At 43.1% G+C, this 23,188-nt stretch overlaps 1 protein-coding gene across 1 annotated transcript in view; it reads right to left on the bottom strand.

Moving 5' to 3' along the window:
• The window catches only part of BCR (BCR activator of RhoGEF and GTPase), a 94,368-nt gene that overhangs the window by 19,582 nt on the left and 51,598 nt on the right, over nt 1-23,188 (bottom strand). The window contains exons 8-16 of the mRNA XM_068238341.1: nt 20,808-20,948; nt 13,294-13,415; nt 13,039-13,207; nt 4,126-4,245; nt 3,945-4,020; nt 3,747-3,851; nt 2,965-3,039; nt 2,758-2,855; nt 189-323 (exon numbers count right to left, since the gene is read on the bottom strand). Coding sequence (XP_068094442.1) covers nt 189-323; nt 2,758-2,855; nt 2,965-3,039; nt 3,747-3,851; nt 3,945-4,020; nt 4,126-4,245; nt 13,039-13,207; nt 13,294-13,415; nt 20,808-20,948 — 1,041 coding nt within the window. The remainder of the gene's footprint in view (nt 1-188; nt 324-2,757; nt 2,856-2,964; nt 3,040-3,746; nt 3,852-3,944; nt 4,021-4,125; nt 4,246-13,038; nt 13,208-13,293; nt 13,416-20,807; nt 20,949-23,188) is intronic.

The following is a 23,188-nucleotide window of genomic DNA, read 5'->3' on the forward strand; positions in this document are numbered from 1 at the left end:
AAGCTTTGTCTATTGCCCTGGGACTGTACACGCAAAGGTAATCTTATGCGCAGGAGATATTTGTATACCAGCGCTACTCACAGCGGCAGAGGTCTATAAGCTATATGCAGCTATATCTATTAGATGACTTTTATATGTGCATTACCTTACACCAGCATCTTCTACAGTCAACATTCCACCACTCTTACCTGTAACTGTCCCTTTGCCACCATTCGTTCACTGCATTCCCCTCCATCTTCCCTTATAGGGCGGTTCTTATTGTAGAACTTTTCATAGCACAGGATGCGCAGAGTCTGAGAACCCTCAAGTTCAATTTCAAATTCCTGTGTATAAAGAAAGGAATAGCAGATGAGCTAGCAGTTTAAACAACTCGTGTCCATGTTTAGGTTCTGTACTCCAGCATATACTGTATTTTTTGGACTGTAAGAATCACGTCTTCTCCCCCAAAAGTGGGGGGGGGGAGGGGGAGTCACTGCATCTTACAGTTCAATGCAGGTTGTTTTTGTGAACACCTGCCAATGTGAACCTCCAAGCCGCCACAATTTCGGGGACTTCCTGTAATGTGCCCATGCAGAGGATGACTCATGGAGACAAAAGAAGGACACAGGGAACACAAAGGGGCATAGAGGAGGGCCCAAGGGGGACACAAAGGGGCCTAGATGAGGACAGAGACAGACACATGGGGGGCACAGGAGGACACAAGGGGGACAGAGGAGGACACGGAGACACAAGAGGTACAAGGGGGCATGAGGTACAAAGGGGGCATAATCCACAAATGCCCCTTTACCATGAATGCACCAGTTTTAGTATATATTTTTCTCCCTGGTTTTTGTACTCTAAACCTAGGTGTGTCTTATAGTCCAAAAAATACGGTACCTATAAAGTATGGGGTTGATTCATAGAAGTCCAGAAAAGATTCAGTACCCTGCAACCTTATTAGCAGTGGGTTGGTGTGATAACACTTCAGCATTCCTCCTTTTCTTACGCAGCCATCTGATCATACAGGTCTGTTGCCAAACAACAGCAGCTTTACAAGGTGCTGATAATATACGAAGACATAACAAAAGTTGTTTAGGTGATACCTTTGTTGACTAACTGTACAAGATTTCCTTGCAAGCTTTTGAAACTTTAAGTTTCTTCTTCAGGCATGTTTCAGAACTGGATCAGAACCAACCATAGGTTCACAGTTCTGAAATATGCCTGAAGAAGAAACCTAAAAAGAGAGTCTGAAGCCTCTAAAAACACCTAATTTTACTTCAGTCCTCTTCAGCGTTAATGCCATACATGAAACGCTGCATCCCTGTGGCTGAAAGCTCAATTAATACCCCCCAAATCCCCTTGGCAAATTTCGGGGCTCCTTCCGTGTAGAGGCAGAGCTTTGAGCAGTAGTTCTACTTGTGTCAATCTAAGTGGATTTCCGCATCTTCTTCTTTCACTGAGAGGGGCAGGGAGAGGCGGCGATTAGTGCAGATTGACGTGGATGGAGGCAGAGCTACAGCGCTAAGCTCTGCCTCCCCGGGCAACAAAATCCACGACCTGGAAAGTCGTGGATTTTTGCCCAGGGATTTTGGGGGTATTAATTGAGCTTTCAGCCGCGGGGATGCGGCGTTTCATCTATGGCATTAATGCTAAAGAAGACTGTAAAGTAAAAACAGGGTTTTTTTGGAGGCTTCAGAGTCTCTTTAAAAGTTTGGAAAGCTTGCAAAAAAATCTTGTACACTTAGTCATTAAAGGTATCACCTAAACAACTTTTGTTGTTATGTCTTCGGATTCTCTCCATGACTAATACCGGACCACACGCAACTGATAAAATATGGCTCTTTTGGGGGTGCCCAAAAATGAAGGGGTGGCTTACAGAGATACAGGATTGTTCCAATAATAAAGCACAAACAGATAAGCAACTACGCAACTACATAGACTTTAGCCCTAAATCAGCTAATAATATTCTTCAGTCAAGCAAATTATGTAAGTGGATGTCCTGCATTTTTGTTGTACTTGAGTTTTAGATTGGATGGTGTGGGTAAGTTTAAAAGCTCTATCATCAGGGGATTGACCTGCCTTCCTACTGGAATCATTTACACTCACATCCTGCACCAGGGACAAGAGAAATAAGAAATTCCAACATAGTGAAAAGAAACTAACCAGTGGTAGATGTGGCATTGACACTGTTTGGCAAGCTTCTAAGTTTTTAGAGTAAAAGTTGACTACATGTATGACGAGGATGCATCTAGGGGTATTTCTGAGAGGAATTTTCAACAGTTGTACTTCAAGTCCACGGTGGTGAGTCGTACAAATAGCAAGAGTAGGTGGTTTCTCCTGAAAGCATAGTCTACTGCCACTTGTGCTTAAAATGACCCTGTGGTAAGAGGGATATAATGGAGGCTGCCATATAAATAATGCTAAATTGATACAATTGCTCCACTATAATACTGACAGGCATCAGTAGCGAGAGCCACATCACACAGGCTAACTACTGTAATAGCTCTCTGGATGTTGTGACATGTCACTGTTGCATATTTCTAGAGGCTGCAACACTTAGCTAACAATAGACTTGTATTGAAATGCACTTAAATGCCAGTAACCGTCCAAAAATGCCTCCAGCATTCAGTCGTTTCACAACTGTGGTGGATTTGCTACAAATTGTATGCAAATATCCTGTGTGACATGGCTTACAGACTTTTAAACAAGCGTAGGATTCTTGGTGAGAAGGCAAGTAGCAGTGTGGTAAAGCATGATAACATCCAGCCTATTCCTTACCTCATTCCAGCTCGGCTCAGTTGTGTTGCGATAAACCCGCGTTTTTGCCTTATTGACAAAGTATCCAAACGAGTCCACTTCCAGTGTACAGAACAAATCTGACAGAAACCAATTATATTGTTAGAATTGAAAAAGCCTCATAATCAGCTCATGTAGAAGCTACGGTGGCCTATAGCTACAGAAAGGGTCTTCTGAAATCTTACTCACTTGAACTCTGCTGGAACCCAGTGGCTGAATGAACAATGACATTCAGAAACCCATATAGGCCAGAAGATTCATCATCTGGGGAAAGAAGAAATGTAACACAAGCTGTCAAGGCAAAAAATAAAAAGGCCTTTTCTGTACCACTTGTTTGCCTAAGATAATGTTGCCCTAGACAATTTACTATCACAAGCATTTTAAAACGGACCTAAACTAGGGCTTCAATTTCTTCTTGCCCCACAAAGGCACAAACAGTGTAACTCCTTCCAAACATGCATCACCAGCCACTGCTTCACTCTTTCTCTGCATTTGGTCTAAGGAGGCACGTTTGGTACTTTGAAGGAATCGCAAAGCACCCATGGTTCCCCAATCATGGAAGTGCAGCAATACCAAAGTGCCATGACACATGGAATTGATCGTAGCTAAACAATGACAGAGAAAAAGAACATCACTCCACCTGCTTGACAGAAATGGCTATTACTGTTGGCTAGGGGGTTGGGCCAAAGGACCCTGATTAGGAGGGGTTTGCATTTTTCTCCAATTGCAAGCTCCTTTGCAACCTATTGGTCCTGACGAGCATTCACCACAAGCTATTCTTGTGAGCACCTGCGATGAGCACCAACAATGTGCCTCATTGCTTCTTTGTAAACAGAAAGTTGTCATTTTTATTGCACAATAATGCAAACTGGCAGTTCACCTTTTCACTGTACATGTATACATAGACCCTTCAATAATTCATAGTTATTTTACGGGGATCCTAACCAAAACCTGCTTTAAATCCTGCTCACCTTCTTTACTCAAGGTCAGAGGAACCCTGTGGACCGTCTGCAGCTTCACACATGAATTTGTTAGCATCTGGATTTCAAGTGAGGACAGAGAGAAGCTTTTCCCACCTACATAAAAAAAGCAACAAAACCTTGGTGATGCTTAGTTCTCTATGTTCAATATTTAAGATCTCACTATGTCACAGGATGTAAAGCACTCACTTTTTTTTTGCTGCTCTCGGATGTGTTCTCCCCATTCAGCCCGCTCATAGTCTGACCACGTGAGGACTGTATAACCCTATATGAGAGGGATTGTTATAGGAAAAGCAAAGACCAGACACACATGCGTGATAAGAGCAAACAAATAATAATGACTGAGGTCAGTTCAGGAAGAAAGCATCACCTTGCCATTGCGATTCTGCACTCGGAATGCCATACTTGGTGACAGTAACAGTAACATTGATTCTTGCTCACAGAGCTTCTTACGGAGACGGTCCAGCCCCTTTCCTCCTTTGTTTGATTTCTGGAAGATAAGAGTATATAATATGGTCACCAAAATGGCACTGAGCTTAAGGACTAGATAAATCACACAGATTGGTGCCCACAATTCTGAAACATTGTGCGCTACTGGTTGTGAGTAGTGCATCTTTGTCCTGGCATCTCCAACAAATACAGAGCGAATATGCTGTTCAGTTACCATTGCTAAAGTTACATTTCATTCAAAAGTGCTAGTTATAGTCAACTTGTACATTCAGAGCTCAAGTCAGACATCAATCATTGTACTTTAGTTTGCATGAATCACTTGCTGGCACCCTCCAGCCTGTCACTGTCGCTTCACTGGTGGAGTGGTGTCAAGGAAGCAGAAAGTCCACAAAAGTTGCAACTTTCAAATGAACAACCAATAACTACAAATAATACCCTGCTGGTTAGGACTGTATCACACTCTTCACTCCTATGCACCATCTGATAAACCAATAACACTGGGTGGGAGGGGAGTTTTAAGGTAGAGCGACATCAGCTCCTGGCCTCTGCACTGTGTAATCTGCTACAATGTCCCATGTACTTCATTAGTGACCACTGCTAAATACTGTATGCATACAGTCGTATTGTTCAATAAGCAATATCAAATGTAATCTGAAAACTCACCTTTTTCACTCTGGCCTACTACCCCTCAAAAGTGCTCTAAAAATACAGCTGAACTCTGGTCCCCTACCTTTCATGTACCTACCTCTCCCTCTAGATTGTAAGTCTTTGGGCAGGGTCCTCCTCCTTTGTGTCCCTACCTGATCATGCACCTCCATTACTGTGAACCCATGCTATGCATTTGAGTGAACCTAACTTGCCTAATCTCCATACTCCATCCAGTGACTGACTAAGCATTACCTTGTACTCATATTGCGCTGCGTGATCTGGTTTTTCTTGTATTCCTGTATTGTCGTATTGCTGTATGTCACCCCTAAATATTATCTGTAACTTAAACTAATGTCCAGCGCTGCGTAATATGTTGGCGCTTTATAAATACAATAAATAAATAATAATAAATAAATGTAAATAATACTGTAAACTTTACCTTTCCAGCTTTGCTGGGTATTTGCATGAAGAGGCAATCATGGAGTGCTTCTAAGCACATCTGTATATACAGTGGTGTGAAAAACTATTTGCCCCCTACCTGATTTCTTATTCTTTTGCATGTTTGTCACACTTAAATGTTTCTGCTCATCAAAAACCCGTTAACTATTCAAAGATAACATAATTGAACACAAAATGCAGTTTTAAATGATGGTTTTTATTATTTAGTGAGAAAAAATACTCCAAATCTACATGGCCCTGTGTGAAAAAGTGATTGCCCCCCTTGTTAAAAAATAACTTAACTGTGGTTTATCACACCTGAGTTCAATTTCTGTAGTCACCCCCAGGCCTGATTACTGCCACACCTGTTTCAATCAAGAAATCACTTAAATAGGAGCTATCTGACACAGAGAAGTAGACCAAAAGCACCTCAAAAGCTAGACATCATGCCAAGATCCAAAGAAATCCAGGAACAAATCAGAACAAAAGTTCTGTAATTGAGTTCTATCAGTCTGGTAGAGGTTTTAAAGCCATTTCTAAAGCTTTGGGACTCCAGCGAACCACAGTGAGAGCCATTATCCACAAATGGCAAAAACATGGAACAGTGATGAACCTTCCCAGGAGTTGCCGGCCGACCAAAATTACCCCAAGAGCGCAGAGAAAACTCATCCGAGAGGCCACAAAAGACCCCAGGACAACATCTAAAGAACTGCAGGCCTCACTTGCCTCAATTAAGGTCAGTGTTCACGACTCCACCATAAGAAAGAGACCGGGCAAAAATGGCCTGCATGGCAGATATCCAAGGCGCAAACCACTTTTAAGCAAAAAGAACATTAAGGCTTGTCTCAATTTTGCTAAAAAAAAAAACATCTCAATGATTGCCAAGACTTTTGGTAAAATATCTTGTGGACCGACGAGACAAAAGTTGAACTTTTTGGAAGGTGCGTGTCCCGTTACATCTGGCGTAGAAGTAACACAGCATTTCAGCAAAAGAACATCATACCAACAGTAAAATGTGGTGGTAGTGTGATGGTCTGGGGTTGTTTTGCTGCTTCAGGACCTGGAAGGCTTGCTGTGATAGATGGAACCATGAATTTTAATTCTAAAGGAGAATGTCTGGCCATCTGTTCGTCAACTCAAGTTGAAGCGATCTTGGGTGCTGCAGCAGGACAATGACCCAAAACACACCAGCAAATCCACCTCTGAATGGCTGAAGAAAAACAAAATGAAGACTTTGGAGTGGCCTAGTCAAAGTCCTGACCTGAATCCTATTGAGATGTTGTGGCATGACCTTAAAAAGGCGGTTCATGCTAGAAAACCCTGAAATAAAGCTGAATTACAACAATTCTGCAAAGATGAGTGGGCCAAAATTCCTCCAGAGCGCTGTAAAAAACTTGTTGCAAGTTATCACAAACGCTTGATTGCAGTTATTGCTGCTAAGGGTTGCCCAACCAGTTATTAGGTTCAGGGGGCAATTTCTTTTTCACACAGGGCCATGTAGGTTTTGAGGGTTTTTTTCTCACTAAATAATAAAAACTATAATTAAAACTGCATTTTGTGTTCAATTATGTTATCTTTGACTAATAGTTAACGGTTTTTGATGAGCAGAAACATTTAAGTGTGACAAACATGCAAAAGAATAAGAAATTAGGAAGGGGGCAAATAGTTTTTCACACCACTGTACCTAGCTCATCCAATCTGAGTATTATGTGTACGTGTTAAATCAATGATGAATATGCCCCATAGACAATAACAATTATATTTCTATAGCACTTTTCTCCTACAGGACTCAAAGTGCTTAGGCTCTCTCAGATTCAGCAATTGGTAGTAGGATGAAGTATTAACACAATAAAATTATATTTCTACAAATGCTAAACTGAACAGGTGGATTTTCAGTCTGGATTTAAACACATCCAGAGATGGAGCTGTCCTGATCTGCTGAGGTAAGGAGTTCTATAAGGTAGGAGCGGCATGACAGATGGCTCAGGGACTCTTGGTATGACTAGATTATTGGAGCCTGTGGATCTGAGATTTCAGGCATTGGCAGTAGGCCGATCTTAAATAGGATCCTACATTATATAGGTAGCCAGTGAAGGGAGTGCAGGACTGGTGTTATGTGGCAGTGACGGGGTTGGTTGGATAGTTAACAGTCTGGCAGCAGTATTCTGTATCAGCTGTAGGCGGTACCAATCCTTGTTTGGAAGGCTGGTGTAGAGAGCATTACAATAGTCCAGTCGGGATGTAATGAAGGCATGAACTAACAATGGCATATACACAGAATATATAGAAAGTAGACCACTACTGATGGGTGACAAATAACTTTTTCAGCCTTTGAGTAACTTGTATACTTGTGCCTCATTGTGCCCAGTTAAGTTAAGATGCAGTAGTCAATGCAGAGCAATGCTGCAGTTCAATTATTTTTCAATTAAATCCCCCCCCCCCCCCCCCCCCCAATCAAGAAAGTTGCTCATGTTGGCCTAATTCTACAGTATACTACTTGCCTAGTTGGTGCACTGATATTCTGCCTCTAGCAAAGTCTGGCCTTCTCAATAAAATAATCTTCAAGACCCTAGCTAGCAATAAGATACTTAAAGTTTGCCTGCAGGAGAAGAAATGGCCAAAGTTAGATACTTACCTCAGTAGAGGGATGCTTCTGGATAATCCAGAGTCTTCCCCCATCATCCTCGCCCACACCAATCCAGCCTCTGAACCTATTTGACAAGGGCTTGTCTAGTAGGTACCCGTGGCAATGCTCCCATCGGTGTATGAGAGTGGCCACACTGCTCAGGCAACTTGACGGCTTGCGTCTGCGCAGTAGCACACAGCTGCTCATGCACTGCTGTTTCCTCTGTGCAGGAGCGGCTCCTTGCTACTGTGCAGGTGTGGGCTGTCAGTGTGCCTGCGCAATGTGGCCATACTCGTACACAGACAGGAGTGCAGCCATGAAGAAGAAGTGGGTCCAGCGAGTATCAGTGGGCTGCAGGAGGTTCAGAGAAGCCCCTGGTTCATCCAGTAGAGGTAAGTATCATTACGCTTGCTTTTTTTTCCCTCACAGCTTTACTTTAAAGGGAACCTGAGGTGAGTAGGATATGGAGGCTTACATATTAATTTCTTTTTAAACAATGCAAGTTGCCTGACTGTCCTCCTCATCCAGTGTCTCCAATACTTTTAGCCACAGATACTGAACAAAGCATATGTAGATCAGGTGCTCTGACTCAAGTCTGACTGGATTAGCCACATGCTTCTTTCAGGTGTGTGATTCAGACACTAATGAAGCCAGAAAGATCAGCAGGCAACTGGTGTTTTTTAAAAGGCAGTACATGTGGGAGCCTCCATATCACACTCACCTTGCATCCCCTTTAAGAAAAGTTCGATATTACTTTGTAACTATTTTTAGTACTTTTTCAGTTTATTGGTGTTGAAGTTATTTTGCAGCTAACATGAAAAATTATCTCCCAGGAGAAAACTCAGTAGAAAAGTTTATTGAATAAGGACCTCACTGAACCCATATGTTTCTGACTCCACAATGTTGACCAAGAACTAAATTAGAGGTATGCCTATTTCAGGTGTATGACTGAAAGGACCAAAGGCAATGGATGATTAGACCAATCAGACAAGTAGCACCTTAGGTAGTTTAGCAATACCATACAGCTTGTTTATATGAGAACAAGAAGGATGCCTTACAATCCTAAAAAATTGACTCTCCCTGCATCTCAGAATATACAACACAACTGTGCATCTTACACAGGATATACTGTACCTATCTGGACCACAAATGATTACATTAAAGGCTAGTACACAGCATGCAATTTTGCGAACGAGAAAACAATCAAGAAAATGATTGGGTATGAGAAAAAATACTGTATACAGACTACTGGTTGCCAGCGATCAATCCCAAGGTTAAAATCAATCTTTTTTTCAATCAGAAGCAGAGTGGACATACAGAAAAATATTGATTGAAATACTAGTTATATGTCCATCTATGCTCCGTTTGTATGTCCTTTTAATTAAGTTTCAATTGATATCCAATCAGAAAAAAATTATCTGAAATCTGATTGAAATTTGAATAAAATTGCATATGTGTGTGCTGCCTTTCTTCTATATCCAATCGATGTCAGATCTGAATATTAATCTGATCACTCACTCAAATAGGATCTGGAGTGAAAATTGTATGGAGTGCATCAGGCTTTACTGAGCAAGTCAGTATCTTATTCCACTTTATCTTGCAAATATTGCTGGTGCATGTCTATTAAGCCCTCTCTACAACATGCAATTTTACGTGTGAACGACCGAATTTGAGTAAATCCGACATGTCAGATCGGGATTCGATCGTATGATCGATTTTGGTTAGTTTTCAATGCAAAATCGATCACACGATCGATCAAATCCCGATCGGACATGTCAGATTTAAGCGATGTAATTGAATCCGATCCATTCGAATACCATCGATCACACGTGTAATTGCAAATTGCATGGTGTAGAGGGGGCTTTAGACACAGATCACTACTACAGGACATCAGCACTAGAGGTAAATACATATGATTGTGTCTTGGAACATAAAGCCTTTTTTCAAGCACACAAACTGAGAAAAGTTGAATTGAAAAATAACAACCCAGCTTGGCATATTTTAAGTTATTATTATTATTTATTGTATTTATAAAGCGCCAACATATTACGCAGCGCTGAACATTAATTTAGGTTACAGACAATATTTAGGGGTGACATACAGCAATATGACAATACAGGAATACAAGAAAACCAGATCACGCACCATAGTATGAGTACAAGGTAATGCTTAGTCAGTCACTGGATGGAGCATGGAGATTAGGCAGGTTAGGTTCACTCAGATGCATAGCATGGGTGCACAGTAATGGAGGTGCAAGATCAGGTAGGACACAAAAGGAGGAGGACCCTGCCCAAAGGCTTACAATCTAGAGGGAGAGGTAAGGACACGAATGGTAGGGGACCAGAGTTCAGCTGTAGGTTTAGAGCACTTGTGAGGGGTGGTAGGCCAGAGTGAAAAGGTGAGTTTTGAGGGCTTTCTTGAAGATGTTGAAGGAGGGGGCTGCCCTAATGGGTGGAGGTAGGGAGTTCCATAGTGTTGGAGCAGCTCTTGAGAAGTCCTGGAGGCGTGCATGGGACAGGGTGAGGGGGCGGTTAGGCGAAGTTCATTGGAAGAGCGGAGTGAGCGGCTAGGTGTGTACCTCTGAGTAAGATCGGAAATGTAGGTTGGACAGGTTTTGTGGACAGATTTGTAGGTCAGACACAGTATATTGAATCTGATTCTGGACTGGATAGGAAGCCATTGGAGGGATTCTAGGAGCAGATCCGCCGTGGTGGAGCGATGGGAGCAGTGGATAATTCTGGCTGCCGCATTCATGATGGACTGCAGTGGGGCTGTTCGGGTCATAGGGAGACCAGACAGCAGGGCATTGCAGCAGTCAAGGCGGGAAATTATGAGGGCATGGATGAGGAGTTTGGTGGTGGCAGAGGTCAGGAAAGGGCGAATCTTACAGATGTTACAAAGGTGGAAGTTGCAGGACTTAGTGAGGTTTTGGATGTGGGAAGTGAAGGAGAGTGCGGAGTCCAGGGTGATACCCAGACAGCGGGCTTGAGAGGTAGGGCGAATGGTAGTGTGGTTAACAGTGACATGCACATCTGGGAGGTTCGTGGATGGCCGGGGTGGGAAGATCATAAATTCAGTTTTGTCTAGATTTAGTTTCAGGAACCTAGCGGACATCCAGGAGGAGATGGCTGATAGGCAGGAGGAGACCTTGTCCATGGTAGTGGTGGATATGTCAGGGGTGTGGAGGTAGATCTGGGTGTCATCTGCATACAGATGATAGTTAAAACCCATGGAGGAGATAACCTTGCCAATGGAGGATGTGTATAGGGTGAACAGTAGGGGGCCAAGGACCAAACCTTGGGGGACTCCCACCGAGAGGTGGTTGGGGGTGGAAGAGGACTCATTGAAGACGGTCGTGAAGGAGCAGTTGGAGAGGTAGGATGAAAGCCAGGACAGGGCGAGATCGTGAACGCCCAAGGACTGGAGGGACTGGAGGAGTAGGGGATGATCTACTGTGTCAAAAGCTGCTGACAGGTCAAGGAGGAGGAGAATGGAGTATTTACCTTCAGCTTTAGCTAAGGCAAGGTCGTTGACCACTTTGGTGAGAGCAGTTTCGGTTGAGTGGGCAGGCCGAAATCCAGATTGGAGTGGGTCTAGCAGTGAGTTGGCATTGAGGTACTGGGTCAGGCGTTTGTGAACCAGGCGCTCAAGGAGTTTTGAGGCAAAGGGGGGGAGGGAGATAGGACGGTAGTTGGAGGGTAGCGAAGGGTCGAGGGAGGGTTTCTTGAGCAGGGGTAGTACAGTGGCCTGCTTGAAGTCTGAGGGGAAGGTGCCTGTGGTAAATTATAAATTACTATTTTGCACAGGAGAATCAGATGTGTAAAGGGAAAGTGCTGGTATGCAAAATGGACAGTTTTGTTAAAATGACTTGCTTTAAAAGGGAAGGTCCCAGCAACTTAAAGAAAAGATCTACTTACCCAGGGCTTCCTCCAGCCCCTGGCAGAGCTCCTGTGCCCTCACCGCAGCTCTGCTTTCAGCCAGTGGCCCGGGGGCCTCTCCGCTGCAGATGCCGACCTCACCTGGAGCTGCAGCAAGAGCACAGGTTGGTTGCCAGGGGCTGGAGGAAGCTTCAGGTAAGTAGATCTATTTTTTTTTAATAATCCTCAGATGCATCCTTTAAACCAATGTGGATGCATTGTGAATACTGTATTATTTTGCATATTCCACAAAGTACCGGTAAATCACAAGTGTTGGCCTTGAGAGTAGATGTCCAAAGCATTTGACATGATTTGGTGGCAATTTATAAAATGTGAATGAATTAAATGTGGTTTAATGTCACCTATGCAAGTCCTCTTTCACACAGGAGGCTGAACTGTGAGCTTTATGGGAAGCTCAGACTCCCAGCTGCTAGCCATAGGTGCCATTCAGGTGTACTTAAAATGCATTTGTAACCCCATGTGTGCCATCTTTTTACACATGGTGGAGTTACCTGGCGACAAAGAAATGCAACATGTGGCGTCTGAGCTCAGCCATGGCCACACTAAGATGTGACTCCATAGCAAACACCCAGCCGGTGCGCAGGTGAACATTAACGGTACAATTTTGTGCGAATGATCTACAGATTTGATTAATCAATACAATCAAATGAAAAAAAAAAACTCGAATGCATCGACCAGGCACATAAATTCTGATCAATTAATTTCGGTAGGAATGATCAGAATTGCAAGTAATTGTAAGTAATCGATCATGACCACCAGATGATCAAATTATGTTCTCCAATTCAATCAAATTACAATTGGATCCAGCAATCGTTCGCACAAAATTGTACCGTTAACAGGCACCATAACTATTATCACTGCTATGTCCCACCAAGTTTCTTTTATAACAACAGAAACTTTCAGTAAAAACCACAGCATGCCCAAGCTGGGCAGACTCTATATAGGGTTAGGACATAAACAACATTTTTTCTGTATTCGTAAACCTACAGTCATGACTCATATGTAATCCAGGGATTAGGGGGATATTTTCTGAATGGTAACTTGCTTATAGATCACTTTTACCTTTGCATTGTCTTCCTGCATCTTTGTTTGCATATATGAATTCACAGTAATCTGAAGACTCGTATATATTTTCAGGCTCAAAGTTTAGCAAACAATGTAAGGCAGGTTACACACAGCTTACCCTTTCCCTCTGAATATCGCTCTTCAGATGGGAGATCTTTACTTTGATGGCTTCCAGGTCATCATCCTGTATCAGAGGTATGTTGGCGGCAGCTTCTGACTCATCAACAGGCTGGAAGTTCAGGTCTGCTAATGGGATATACCACTTACAGTCATACTGCTGACTTTTCCTGAAACAAAGAAATCATACACTAAGGCAATGGTCCACCACCAGCTAGAAGGACACAGCGGAGGAAGTGAAAGGGTGCACTCTTACCCTCCTATTTGCTTCTTAAGTTTGGCGCATAGAAGAAGGTCAGTAAAAAGGAAGACATGGCGAAGCTTTCGTGAACCTTCAACCAGTTCAACCATGAAACTGTCTTTCAAGAGTTGTCGGTGCTGTTAAATTTAAAAAATGCAAATGCAAAGAGTTATACGCCTAATTTACTAATGTATATACAGTAGTTATGTATAGTTCAAGAAAAATACTAAGCAGATACTGACAGATGTTAATTAACCAAACTTTCCACATTGTTCATTTCAAAAGAATTACTACAGATTTATAAAACACCAACATATTCTGTGGTTCTTTACAAAGTAAGAAACAAACATGGGGTGCATAATGATTCAGACAATGGTATACACCAATATACAGACAATGGTATAGTACAAAACTGGAAGACATCAAAGTAATTACAGTGACCCATGTCACATAAGATACAAAATGTATATCGATTTCCAAGACTCAAAAAAACGAGAAAGCCCTGCCTTTGCAAAGTTTACAATCTAAAGGAAAACGGAGGAAACAAGGTCGAGTAATGTCACTGTGTATAGAGGCAGTGTGTTTTTAGGTTATATTTAGTAAGGAGCACAACTTGGCCAGAGGATGAAGGGGCATCCTCTAAGTTAAACTTCGGACTTGTCTGAAAAAGAGAGTTTTGAGGAAACACTAAGACAAGGGACACACTTGTCTTTCAGCTTGTTTTCTGTGTGTATTTTTTTCTGCATGTATTTTCTGCATACCATGTGTGTTTGTATGTAGAAAAATGTGCACTTTTCACAGTAGCTAATGTAATTGATACAGAAAACTGGCAAACTGCAGAATAATATCCTGCAGGATGTCAGTTTTTTTCTGCGCTCAAAACACGCATTAAGAGCGAACTAGCCCATTGATTAACATGAGTTGTCAGTTTAAATGTTTTTATGTGCAGAAAATGTGTATGAAAACAGGTAAGTGTGTCCCCTGCCTTAAAGAAGAACTCCAGTGAAAATAATGTAATAAAAAAGTGCTTCATTTTTACAATAATTATGTATAAATTATTTAGTCAGTGTTTGCCCATTGTAAAATCTTTTAAATCCCTGATTTACATTCTGACATTTATCACATGGTGACATTTTTACTGCTGGCAGGAGATGTAGCTGCTGCTTGCTGTTTTGGCATTTGGAAACAGCTGTAAACAGCTATTTCCCACAATGCAACAAGGTTCACAGACAGAAAACTGCCAGGAACATTGTCCTCACAGTTTCCTGTGGGAGGGGTTTCACCACAATATCAGCCATAGAGCGCCCCCTGATGATCCGTTTGTGAAAAGGAATAGATTTCTCATATAAAATGGGTATTAGCTACTGATTGGGATGAAGTTCAATTCTTCGTCGCAGTTTCTCTTTAACTTCACTGGTGTTCAATTCCCCTGGAATTTCTGTGCAAAAAGTGATCCAATTAATTTTCATAACTTTTTTTTTCCTGTAACTTGCCAAAATGTGTCAGGCAAGGGTCTAGTATACAGTGCAGGAGAGTATGGACGTGTATGCACATCAATACTGTTCACAGCATGTTTTGTATTGACGTGTATAACCGCCAATACCTCTAGGGAGGTTAAAGATTTCAAAAGGTTGGAGAGTGACGGCAGTGGCGTAGCTAAGGAGCTATGGGCCCCAATGCAAGTTTTACATTGGGCCCTCCTAGCACTCTATACATAATAATTGATACGGCGCACCAAAGCCTGCCAATGGCAACTACAGTGTCAGAGGTGCTAGAAGGGAATGGAGAACAGTTTGTTAAAGTGAATGGGAACCCATATTTAAATAAAAAAGTCAGGTACTCACCTAAGGAGAGGGAGGCTCTGGGTCCCATAAAGCATCCCCTCTCCTCTCCCGGTCCCCGCTGTTGCACTGGCTCCCCCGTAGCGGTATTCAACAGTTTTGGTCAATTACCGCTGTTTCCCGGCCGAAGGGAGGCTTCGGAAATGCTTCGGGAGCCTGAGCGCTCCCGAAGACGGGCCACGCTACACTGCGCCCACTATGATGCACTCACGCATGCGCAATATGGAGCCGCCTGTCTTCGGGAGGATTTGGCTCTTGAAGACTTCCGAATTCCTCTCGACGGGGGATGTGAACGGGGGAGCCAGCGCAGCACCGAGGGCACCAGGAGAGGAGAGGGAAGGCTCATTAGGGCCGAGCCGTCCCTCTCCTTAGGTGAGTATCTGACTTTTTTTATTTAAATATGGGTTCCCATTAGCTTTAATGATTTCTACTATTCAAAGTATCTATAGAAGTGATTATTATGAGCACAGGACCAAAAGAGAGCTAATTCTGCAGTTGAGGGAGGGCCCCTCTGGTCCAAGGGCCCCGATGCAGTCGCAACCTCTGCACCCCCTATTGCTACGCCCCTGAGTAATTGAGATGTTTTGTGTATGTGACTACAGACCAATGATAGCAAAAGGAATGAATTGCTATTTTCCCAAGATTGCTGATGGTCTAATGTTGCTAATGTCAGGGAGAAGCTTGGGAGAAGCTTGTGATCATTACTTGTCATAATCTGTTATTTGAACAAACATAAAATGTACATAAAAACAATTACACAGGATTACATCTGTGGTGTAGTCAAGCCCAAAACATGTTACAGATGATGACTGCAGGGTAGTGTAATGGTTAAGGGTTTTGCCTCAGACACAGGAGACCAGGGTTCGAATCTCGGCTCTGCCTGTTCAGTAAGCCAGCACCAATTCAGTAGGAGACCTTGGGCAAGTCTCCCTAACACTGCTACTGCCTATAGAGCGCGTCCTAGTGGCTGCAGCTCTGGTGCTTTGAGTCTGCCAGGAGAAAAGCGCAATATAAATGTTCTGTGTTTGTTTGTCTGTGTTTGCATGCGCCTATCATGGTCATCCACATGTCTGGTGACCATCTACAGTGCATCCGGAAAGTATTCACAGCGCATCACTTATCCACATTTTGATATGTGACAGCCTTATTCCTAAATGGATTAAATTCATTTTAATGCCAACATGAAAAAGTTTACTTGAGGTTTGGGCAAATATATTAAAAATAAAAAAATCACATGTACAGTGGCTTGCAAAAGTATTCGGCCCCCTTGAAGTTTTCCACATTTTGTCACATTACTGCCACAAACATGAATCAATTTTATTGGAATTCCACGTGAAAGACCAATACAAAGTGGTGTACATGTGAGAAGTGGAATGAAAATGATACATGATTCCAAATTTTTTTTACAAATAAATAACTGCAAAGTGGGGTGTGCGTAATTATTCAGCCCTCCCTGAGTCAATACTTTGTAGAACCACCTTTTGCTGCAATTACAGCTGCCAGTCTTTTAGGGTATGTCTCTACCAGCTTTGCACATCTAGAGACTGAAATCCTTGCCCATTCTTCTTTGCAAAACAGCTCCAGCTCAGTCAGATAGATGGGCAGCGTTTGTGAACAGCAGTTTTCAGATCTTGCCAGAGATTTTCGATTGGATTTAGATCTGGACTTTGACTGGGCCATTCTAACACATGGATATGTTTTGTTTTAAACCATTCCATTGTTGCCCTGGCTTTATGTTTAGGGTCGTTGTCCTGCTGGAACCTCTTTTGCAGTCTCCATGAGGTTTTCTTCCAAGATTGCCCTGTATTTGGCTCCATCCATCTTCCCATCAACTCTGACCAGCTTCCCTGTCCCTGTTGAAGAGAAGCACCCCCAGAGCATGATACTGCCACCACCATATTTGCCAGTGGGGATGTTGTGTTCAGAGTGATGTGCAGTGTTAGTTTTCCGCCACACATAGCGTTTTGCATGTTGTCCAAAAAGTTCAGTTTTGGTCTCATCTGACCAGAGCACCTTCTTTCACATGTTTGCTGTGTCCCCACATGGCTTGTGGCAAATTGCAAACGGGACTTCTTATGCTTTTCTGTTAACAATGGCTTTCTTCTTGCCACTCTTCCATAAAGGCCAATTTTGTGCAGTGCACGGCTAATAGTTGTCCTATGGACAGATTCCCCCACCTGAGCTGTAGATCTCTGCAGTTCGTCCAGAGTCACCAAGGGCCTCTTGACTGCATTTCTGATCAGCACTCTCCTTGTTCAGCCTGTGAGTTTAGGTGGACGGCCTTGTCTTGGTAGGTTTACAGCTGTGCCATACTCCTTCCATTTCTGAATGATCGCTTGAATAGTGCTCCGTGGGATGTTCAACGCTTTGGAAATCTTTTTGTACCCTAAGCCTGCTTTAAATTTCTCAATAACTTTATCCCTAACCTGTCTGGTGTGTTCTTTGGACTTCACGGTGTTGTTGCTCCCAATATTCTCTTAGGCAACCTCTGAGGCCGTCACAGAGCAGCTGTATTTGTACTGACATTAGATTACACACAGGTGCACTCTATTTAGTCATTAGCACTCATTAGGCAATGTCTATCGGCAACTGACTGCACTCAGACCAAAGGGGGCTGAATAATTACGCACACTCCACTTTGCAGTTATTGATTCGTAAAAAATGTTTGGAATCATGTATGATTTTCATTCCACTTCTCACGTGTACACCACTTTGTATTGGTCTTTCATGTGGAATTCCAATCAAATTGATTTATGTTTGTGGCAGCAATGTGACAAAATGTGGAAAACTTCAGGGGGGCCGAATACTTTTGCAAGCCACTGTACATAAGTATTCACAGCCTTTACTCAATACTTTGTAGACAAACCTTTGGCAGCAATTACAGCCTCGTCTTTTTGAATATGATGCCTTAACTTTTTGGCGACCGCCGATATGAAATCCTACACCGCACTTGTGACTGTTAAGCCTAATGCGGCGTATGACTTACGCCGCCCGCTGTCTCTGCTCACGACGCGATCGTCCGCACCCGAGAGGGGATATTAAGCTGTCACATGACAGCTGACATCTCCCCTCAGTGATCAGGAACTATAGCGCTTGGCTCCTGATCATGTGATTACTATGATCTGTGGCAGTAGAGGGTAAAGAAGAGGAGCCACTTACCTACCTGACGTTCCCCCGGCCATCAGCACTCCCCTCCACTCTGGCCGGCATCCCCGCTCGCTGTGACGGAAGTCCTGAGTCGCGGCTTGATGACGTCATCAAGCCGCGACCTGGGACTTAGCGGCAGTACGAGAGGGCATGCCGGCGAGAGTAGAGGGGCCCACATTGGCTCATCGCTGGAGCCTGGGAGGTGAGTAAAGGCTGCCTGCAATATGGGGGACACCTGGCCACACTAGGGAGACCATGCCCACCTAAGCCCTAGCAGGGACCCGGCTGCCTGATCACCCCAAATGCGCCCCCCCCCATGCAAAATCGCCTGGTCCTTAAGGGGGGTTAAGGCTGCCAGTCCCAAAAGGGTTAAGCTTGGCACACCTATGCTTGGCCAGTTTCGCCCATTCCTCTTTGCAGTAACTCTCAAGCTCCATCAGGTTGGATGGGAAGCATCGGTGCACAGCCATTGTAAGATCTCTCCAGAGATGTTCAATTGGATTCAAGTCTGAGCTCTGGCTCAGACTTGAATCCAATTGAACATCTCTTGCACTGTAGATACAGACTTGCACTGTATCTATTCCATTGTTATCAGTAACAGCCACCACTTTATGGTTTCTTGACTGTTCAGTTCTTCAGAAATAAGACAGGGGTCTTATATAAATTCTTGCTCTAAAAGATGCGTTAGAGCTTATTTTCAGTAAATGTCTTATTTTTCCATGAACAACAATCTGACAGATCCGACAGGTTTTGGACTAGACCATCTTCTCACAGGGGCGTCTCAGGTCTTACTGAATGGAATTTGCTCAGTCCAACTGCCTCATTAGAGAGTAGGGAGATCGGCAAGGTAGTGCTTTTGTAAAGAATTAAGGAAATACTGAGAATCCCCCATGAGAAGATATAAACTGGTCAAAAACCTGTCAGATCTGTCAGTTTTACTGCCTTCTGTAAGTGACAGGAACCTAGGAGAAAAGTCATTTGTGGTGCATTTTACTCTGGAGGAAATGTTTTTCTTATAAATATTTAAAAAAAATGTGCAATTTTTCACGCTAGTGGTCCTTTAAATACTCTTTTAACGTTCTGTAACTAGGGCTTATTTTTGGAGTAAGGCTTATGTTTCGAGCATACTCAAAATCCTGAAAATCATACTAGACCCTATTTTCAGGGTAAATATGGTAGTGATGGTAATTACAGTATTTTATTGTCCAAGAAAAAAAAGATATTTTGTTTTCCAAGTTAGCGATCCATTCGCTTGCATCAATGAACTATTACTTAGCTTATGACTGTACTTGAAAAGGTACTAATGGTGAATGTCAGATTGACAGCTAAAAACACAACAGAAATGCATGAGCAAGAATTGTGCTTCCTGCATTGAAATAATGGAATCCTATCCAGCCAGTTCTGCGTTTACATGGTGCAGCTAGACAACAAAGTCAAGTTAGTGAACTAATGCTACCTTACACAAGCAGCCAATATATTCACCCTGTATGGCAACACTGCACTTGCTGAAGATCTCCAGCAATTATGTATGTGCAAGTTTAAATTGTATCCACTGTGGCTGTTCCTCAGAGACCACATTGTAATCCTAGTGGCTTCACTGTGTCCATAGAACTATTGCTTATGTGGCACGTAGCAATAGCCAGAATCATTATCCCCAAGGAGATTTCAAAGCTATCCGCAGGGTGCCTTTACCCTAAAGTGCTCTATGGACACCACAACGTCAACTTTTTCATTTTCTCCACAGCCATAAATAAGACAAGTGAAGTATGCACATCAATACTTACCTTCTCAGCAGAATACTACTTTAAAGGACATCTAAAGTGAGTGGGATATGGAGGCTGCCATATTTATTTCCTTGTATACAATACCAGTTGCCTAGCATCCTGTTGGTCTTTCTTTCTTCAGTAGTGTCTCAATCACACACGTGAAACAAGCATTCAGCCTATCCAGTCAGACTTCAGTCATAAACATCTGATTTGCATGCTTGTCTAGGGTCTATTGGTTAAAGGTACTAGAGGTAGAGAATCAGCAGAACAGCCAGGCATTTTGCATTGTACAAAGGGAAATAAATACGTCAGCCTCCATATCCTTCTTACTTCATTTGTGGCTTAAAAAGCAATGTTAGTATAAAACACCTTTGTGAACTACGACAAATTTCATTTAAGTGATTTTATCACCCTTTAATAATGATGGGAACAGGTGTGGGTGGCTCTAACAGTTGGGAACAAATCTTTTGCACTTACAGTATTGTCTGTTTTCGTTTGCAAAACAACTACAGACGTGAGAAAAGATTATTCTTTGCCCAAATGTGTTGTTAAAAAAAGTGTTCCTCTTCAGATTTTATAAAGCTGTGAGGTAGGAATTACTGTCATAGCTTTTAAAAATCAACAAAAAACAACTTTGTGCAATTTGCTTTTCAACACAGAGTCAGAGAAGAAAATAGTGACATATCTTACATCTTTATAATAGGTTCTTCAAGCAGAAACAGAATTACTACAATCTGCAAGAAGCTGTGTGCCTAGCAGTGATTCAGTCACTTACTTCTCCTTTCCGTACTGTCATTGACTGGCGCCTGGGAGTGATCTCCTCATTGATGCTGGACAGGAAGTTCTGGGAGATGCGGAGTGCATCTTGGAGCAGTGGGTAGTCTGGATGGCTGGTGGGTGTGTGCTTCAGAAGATCCTGGGAATATTCAAATAAGCCAAAAATGTAAGACTCTCCTGTTATGTTTTATATGTGCAAACTGCAGATGCAGTTATAGCAAAACAAATAAGTAGAAAAAAACAAAAGTGAGTAGACTTCCCAACAAAAACTGTTTTCTCAAAACAAATAATTTTAACCACAGCTCACTGCTGAAATGCTATTCACTGCAATATGTGATCTTATATTTCAAGGTCATATACCGTATATACTCACATACAATCCGAATTTTTGACCCCCAAAAAGGGGGCCAAAAGTTGGGGGGGGGATCAGCTTGTATGCGAGTCTTGGGTGGTGGGTGGTGGTGCGCGGCCCCACTCCCTCCGCGGCCGCCGCTGCTATTACCTGTTCAGCCGGCAGCCGCTTCCTCTAACCGGGTGCCCCTCTCGCTCTCCATCATGCGTATAAGTGTATCAGTGGTAACAGCGATGTGTATCGCCGTTACTAGGGGAACCGCTCTCTCCTGCCTCGTCACAGCAGCAGCTCCGGGCGCGCTGCTGTGATACGCATGATGGAGAGCAGAGCGCGAGCGGCACCCGGATTAGAGGAAGCGGCCGCCGGCTGAACAGGTAATAGAAGCGGCGGCCGCCAGGGGAGAGGGGGGGGATCACTATACTGGCTATACTGGGCACTATACTGGCTATACTGGGCACTTTACTGGCTATACTGGGCACTATACTGCCTATACTGGGCGCTTTAATGGCTATACTGGGCACTTTACTAGCTATACTGGGCACTATACTAGCTATACTGGGCACTATACTGGGCACTTTACTGGCTAAACTGGGCACTTTACTAGCTATACTGGGCACTATACTTGCTATACTGGGCACTATACTAGCTATACTGGGCACTATACTGGGCACTATACTGGCTATACTGGGCACTTTACTGGCTATACTGGGCACTTTACTAGCTATACTGGGCACTATACTAGCTATACTGTGCACTTTACTAGCTCTACTGGGGCACTATACTAGCTATACTGGGCACTATACTAGCTATACTGGGGCACTACCTGCCCATACTGGGCACTATACTAGCTATACTTGGCACTTTACTAGCTATACTGAGGCACTACCTACCCATACTGGGCACTATACTAGCTATACTGGGACACACTGGGGGGATCACGCGGCCTGCACCAATCCAGCATTTCCTACCCCCGGCTTATATGGGGGTCCATCATTTTTCCCTGTTTTTTTAGGTAAAAGTTGGGGGTCGGCTTATATGCGGGTCGGCTTATATGCGAGTATATACGGTACTCTGTGTCTGGTCCTCATTGGCAACAAATATTGCTCCAACAAAAGTTATGCTGTGCCTAAGTTGCACCATGATAATCTGCCCGCTGCTGGCAATAAATTTGCTGGAGAATCCCATAGGGATAGTGGGGTGACATTAGCCATGTCAGGACAATCATGTACAGACGAAGTGTGTGATGTTGCAGAACCTTTGCTGTGTTATGTTGCAGGTTAGTCTCTCACCTGGATCAGGCACTATATTTTGGTGCATGGAACTCTGATGAATGCTTTTTAACACTGCATACCACCCTATTTTGTAAGTGACATTTTTGTTTTATTTCAATTTTATTTCAATTTATTACTAAAATGAATGTCAGTGTGCATGTTATGTTTTTTTACCTATGACATGTCAGGGCCATGCTGTTCTGGTTGTGACCAGACAAGCTGTTACTGACAGAGGTGTACGAGACATTGAAAGATCAAGCCAGATCCTCTGGTGAGTGGTTGTTACCAGCGAGATGTGATGAAGCCAAAATATTGAAAAAATTGTGTTGGTTGGGGGAGGGAAGTAAGGAAGTAATTGTGCACTGCAGATACTGATGTCAATCCATAAGTTATGTACAAAATGCTCAATGGACTTGCAAGTGTTCAAAAGAAATATGAATGACTGTTTGTATTGAGCTGAGCACCCAGGGAAAGATTAGATCGTGGAACTCTGCCGACAAACGTTCTTCCATTATTTATCTTTCAACATGAGCGCAAGCCCAGCAATGTGACGTGAATGTCATGATCGCTTCTGCAGCATGTACTGCTGGCTGCAGAGGTATTGCAGCCAAGCAGTTCTGATTCCTTTACATGCAGTTGCTAGCATAGTTCTGCATGCATTGTTTGTGATAGTCTGTCAGCTAGGGAATGGTAATCAAGCCAGCCTGCTTGCGACTGATTACCATTCACCTGTGTGGAGATTTGCATCTCTGCTCT

Source organism: Hyperolius riggenbachi, chromosome 1 (assembly GCF_040937935.1).
Source record: "Hyperolius riggenbachi isolate aHypRig1 chromosome 1, aHypRig1.pri, whole genome shotgun sequence".
NCBI lineage: Eukaryota > Metazoa > Chordata > Amphibia > Anura > Hyperoliidae > Hyperolius > Hyperolius riggenbachi.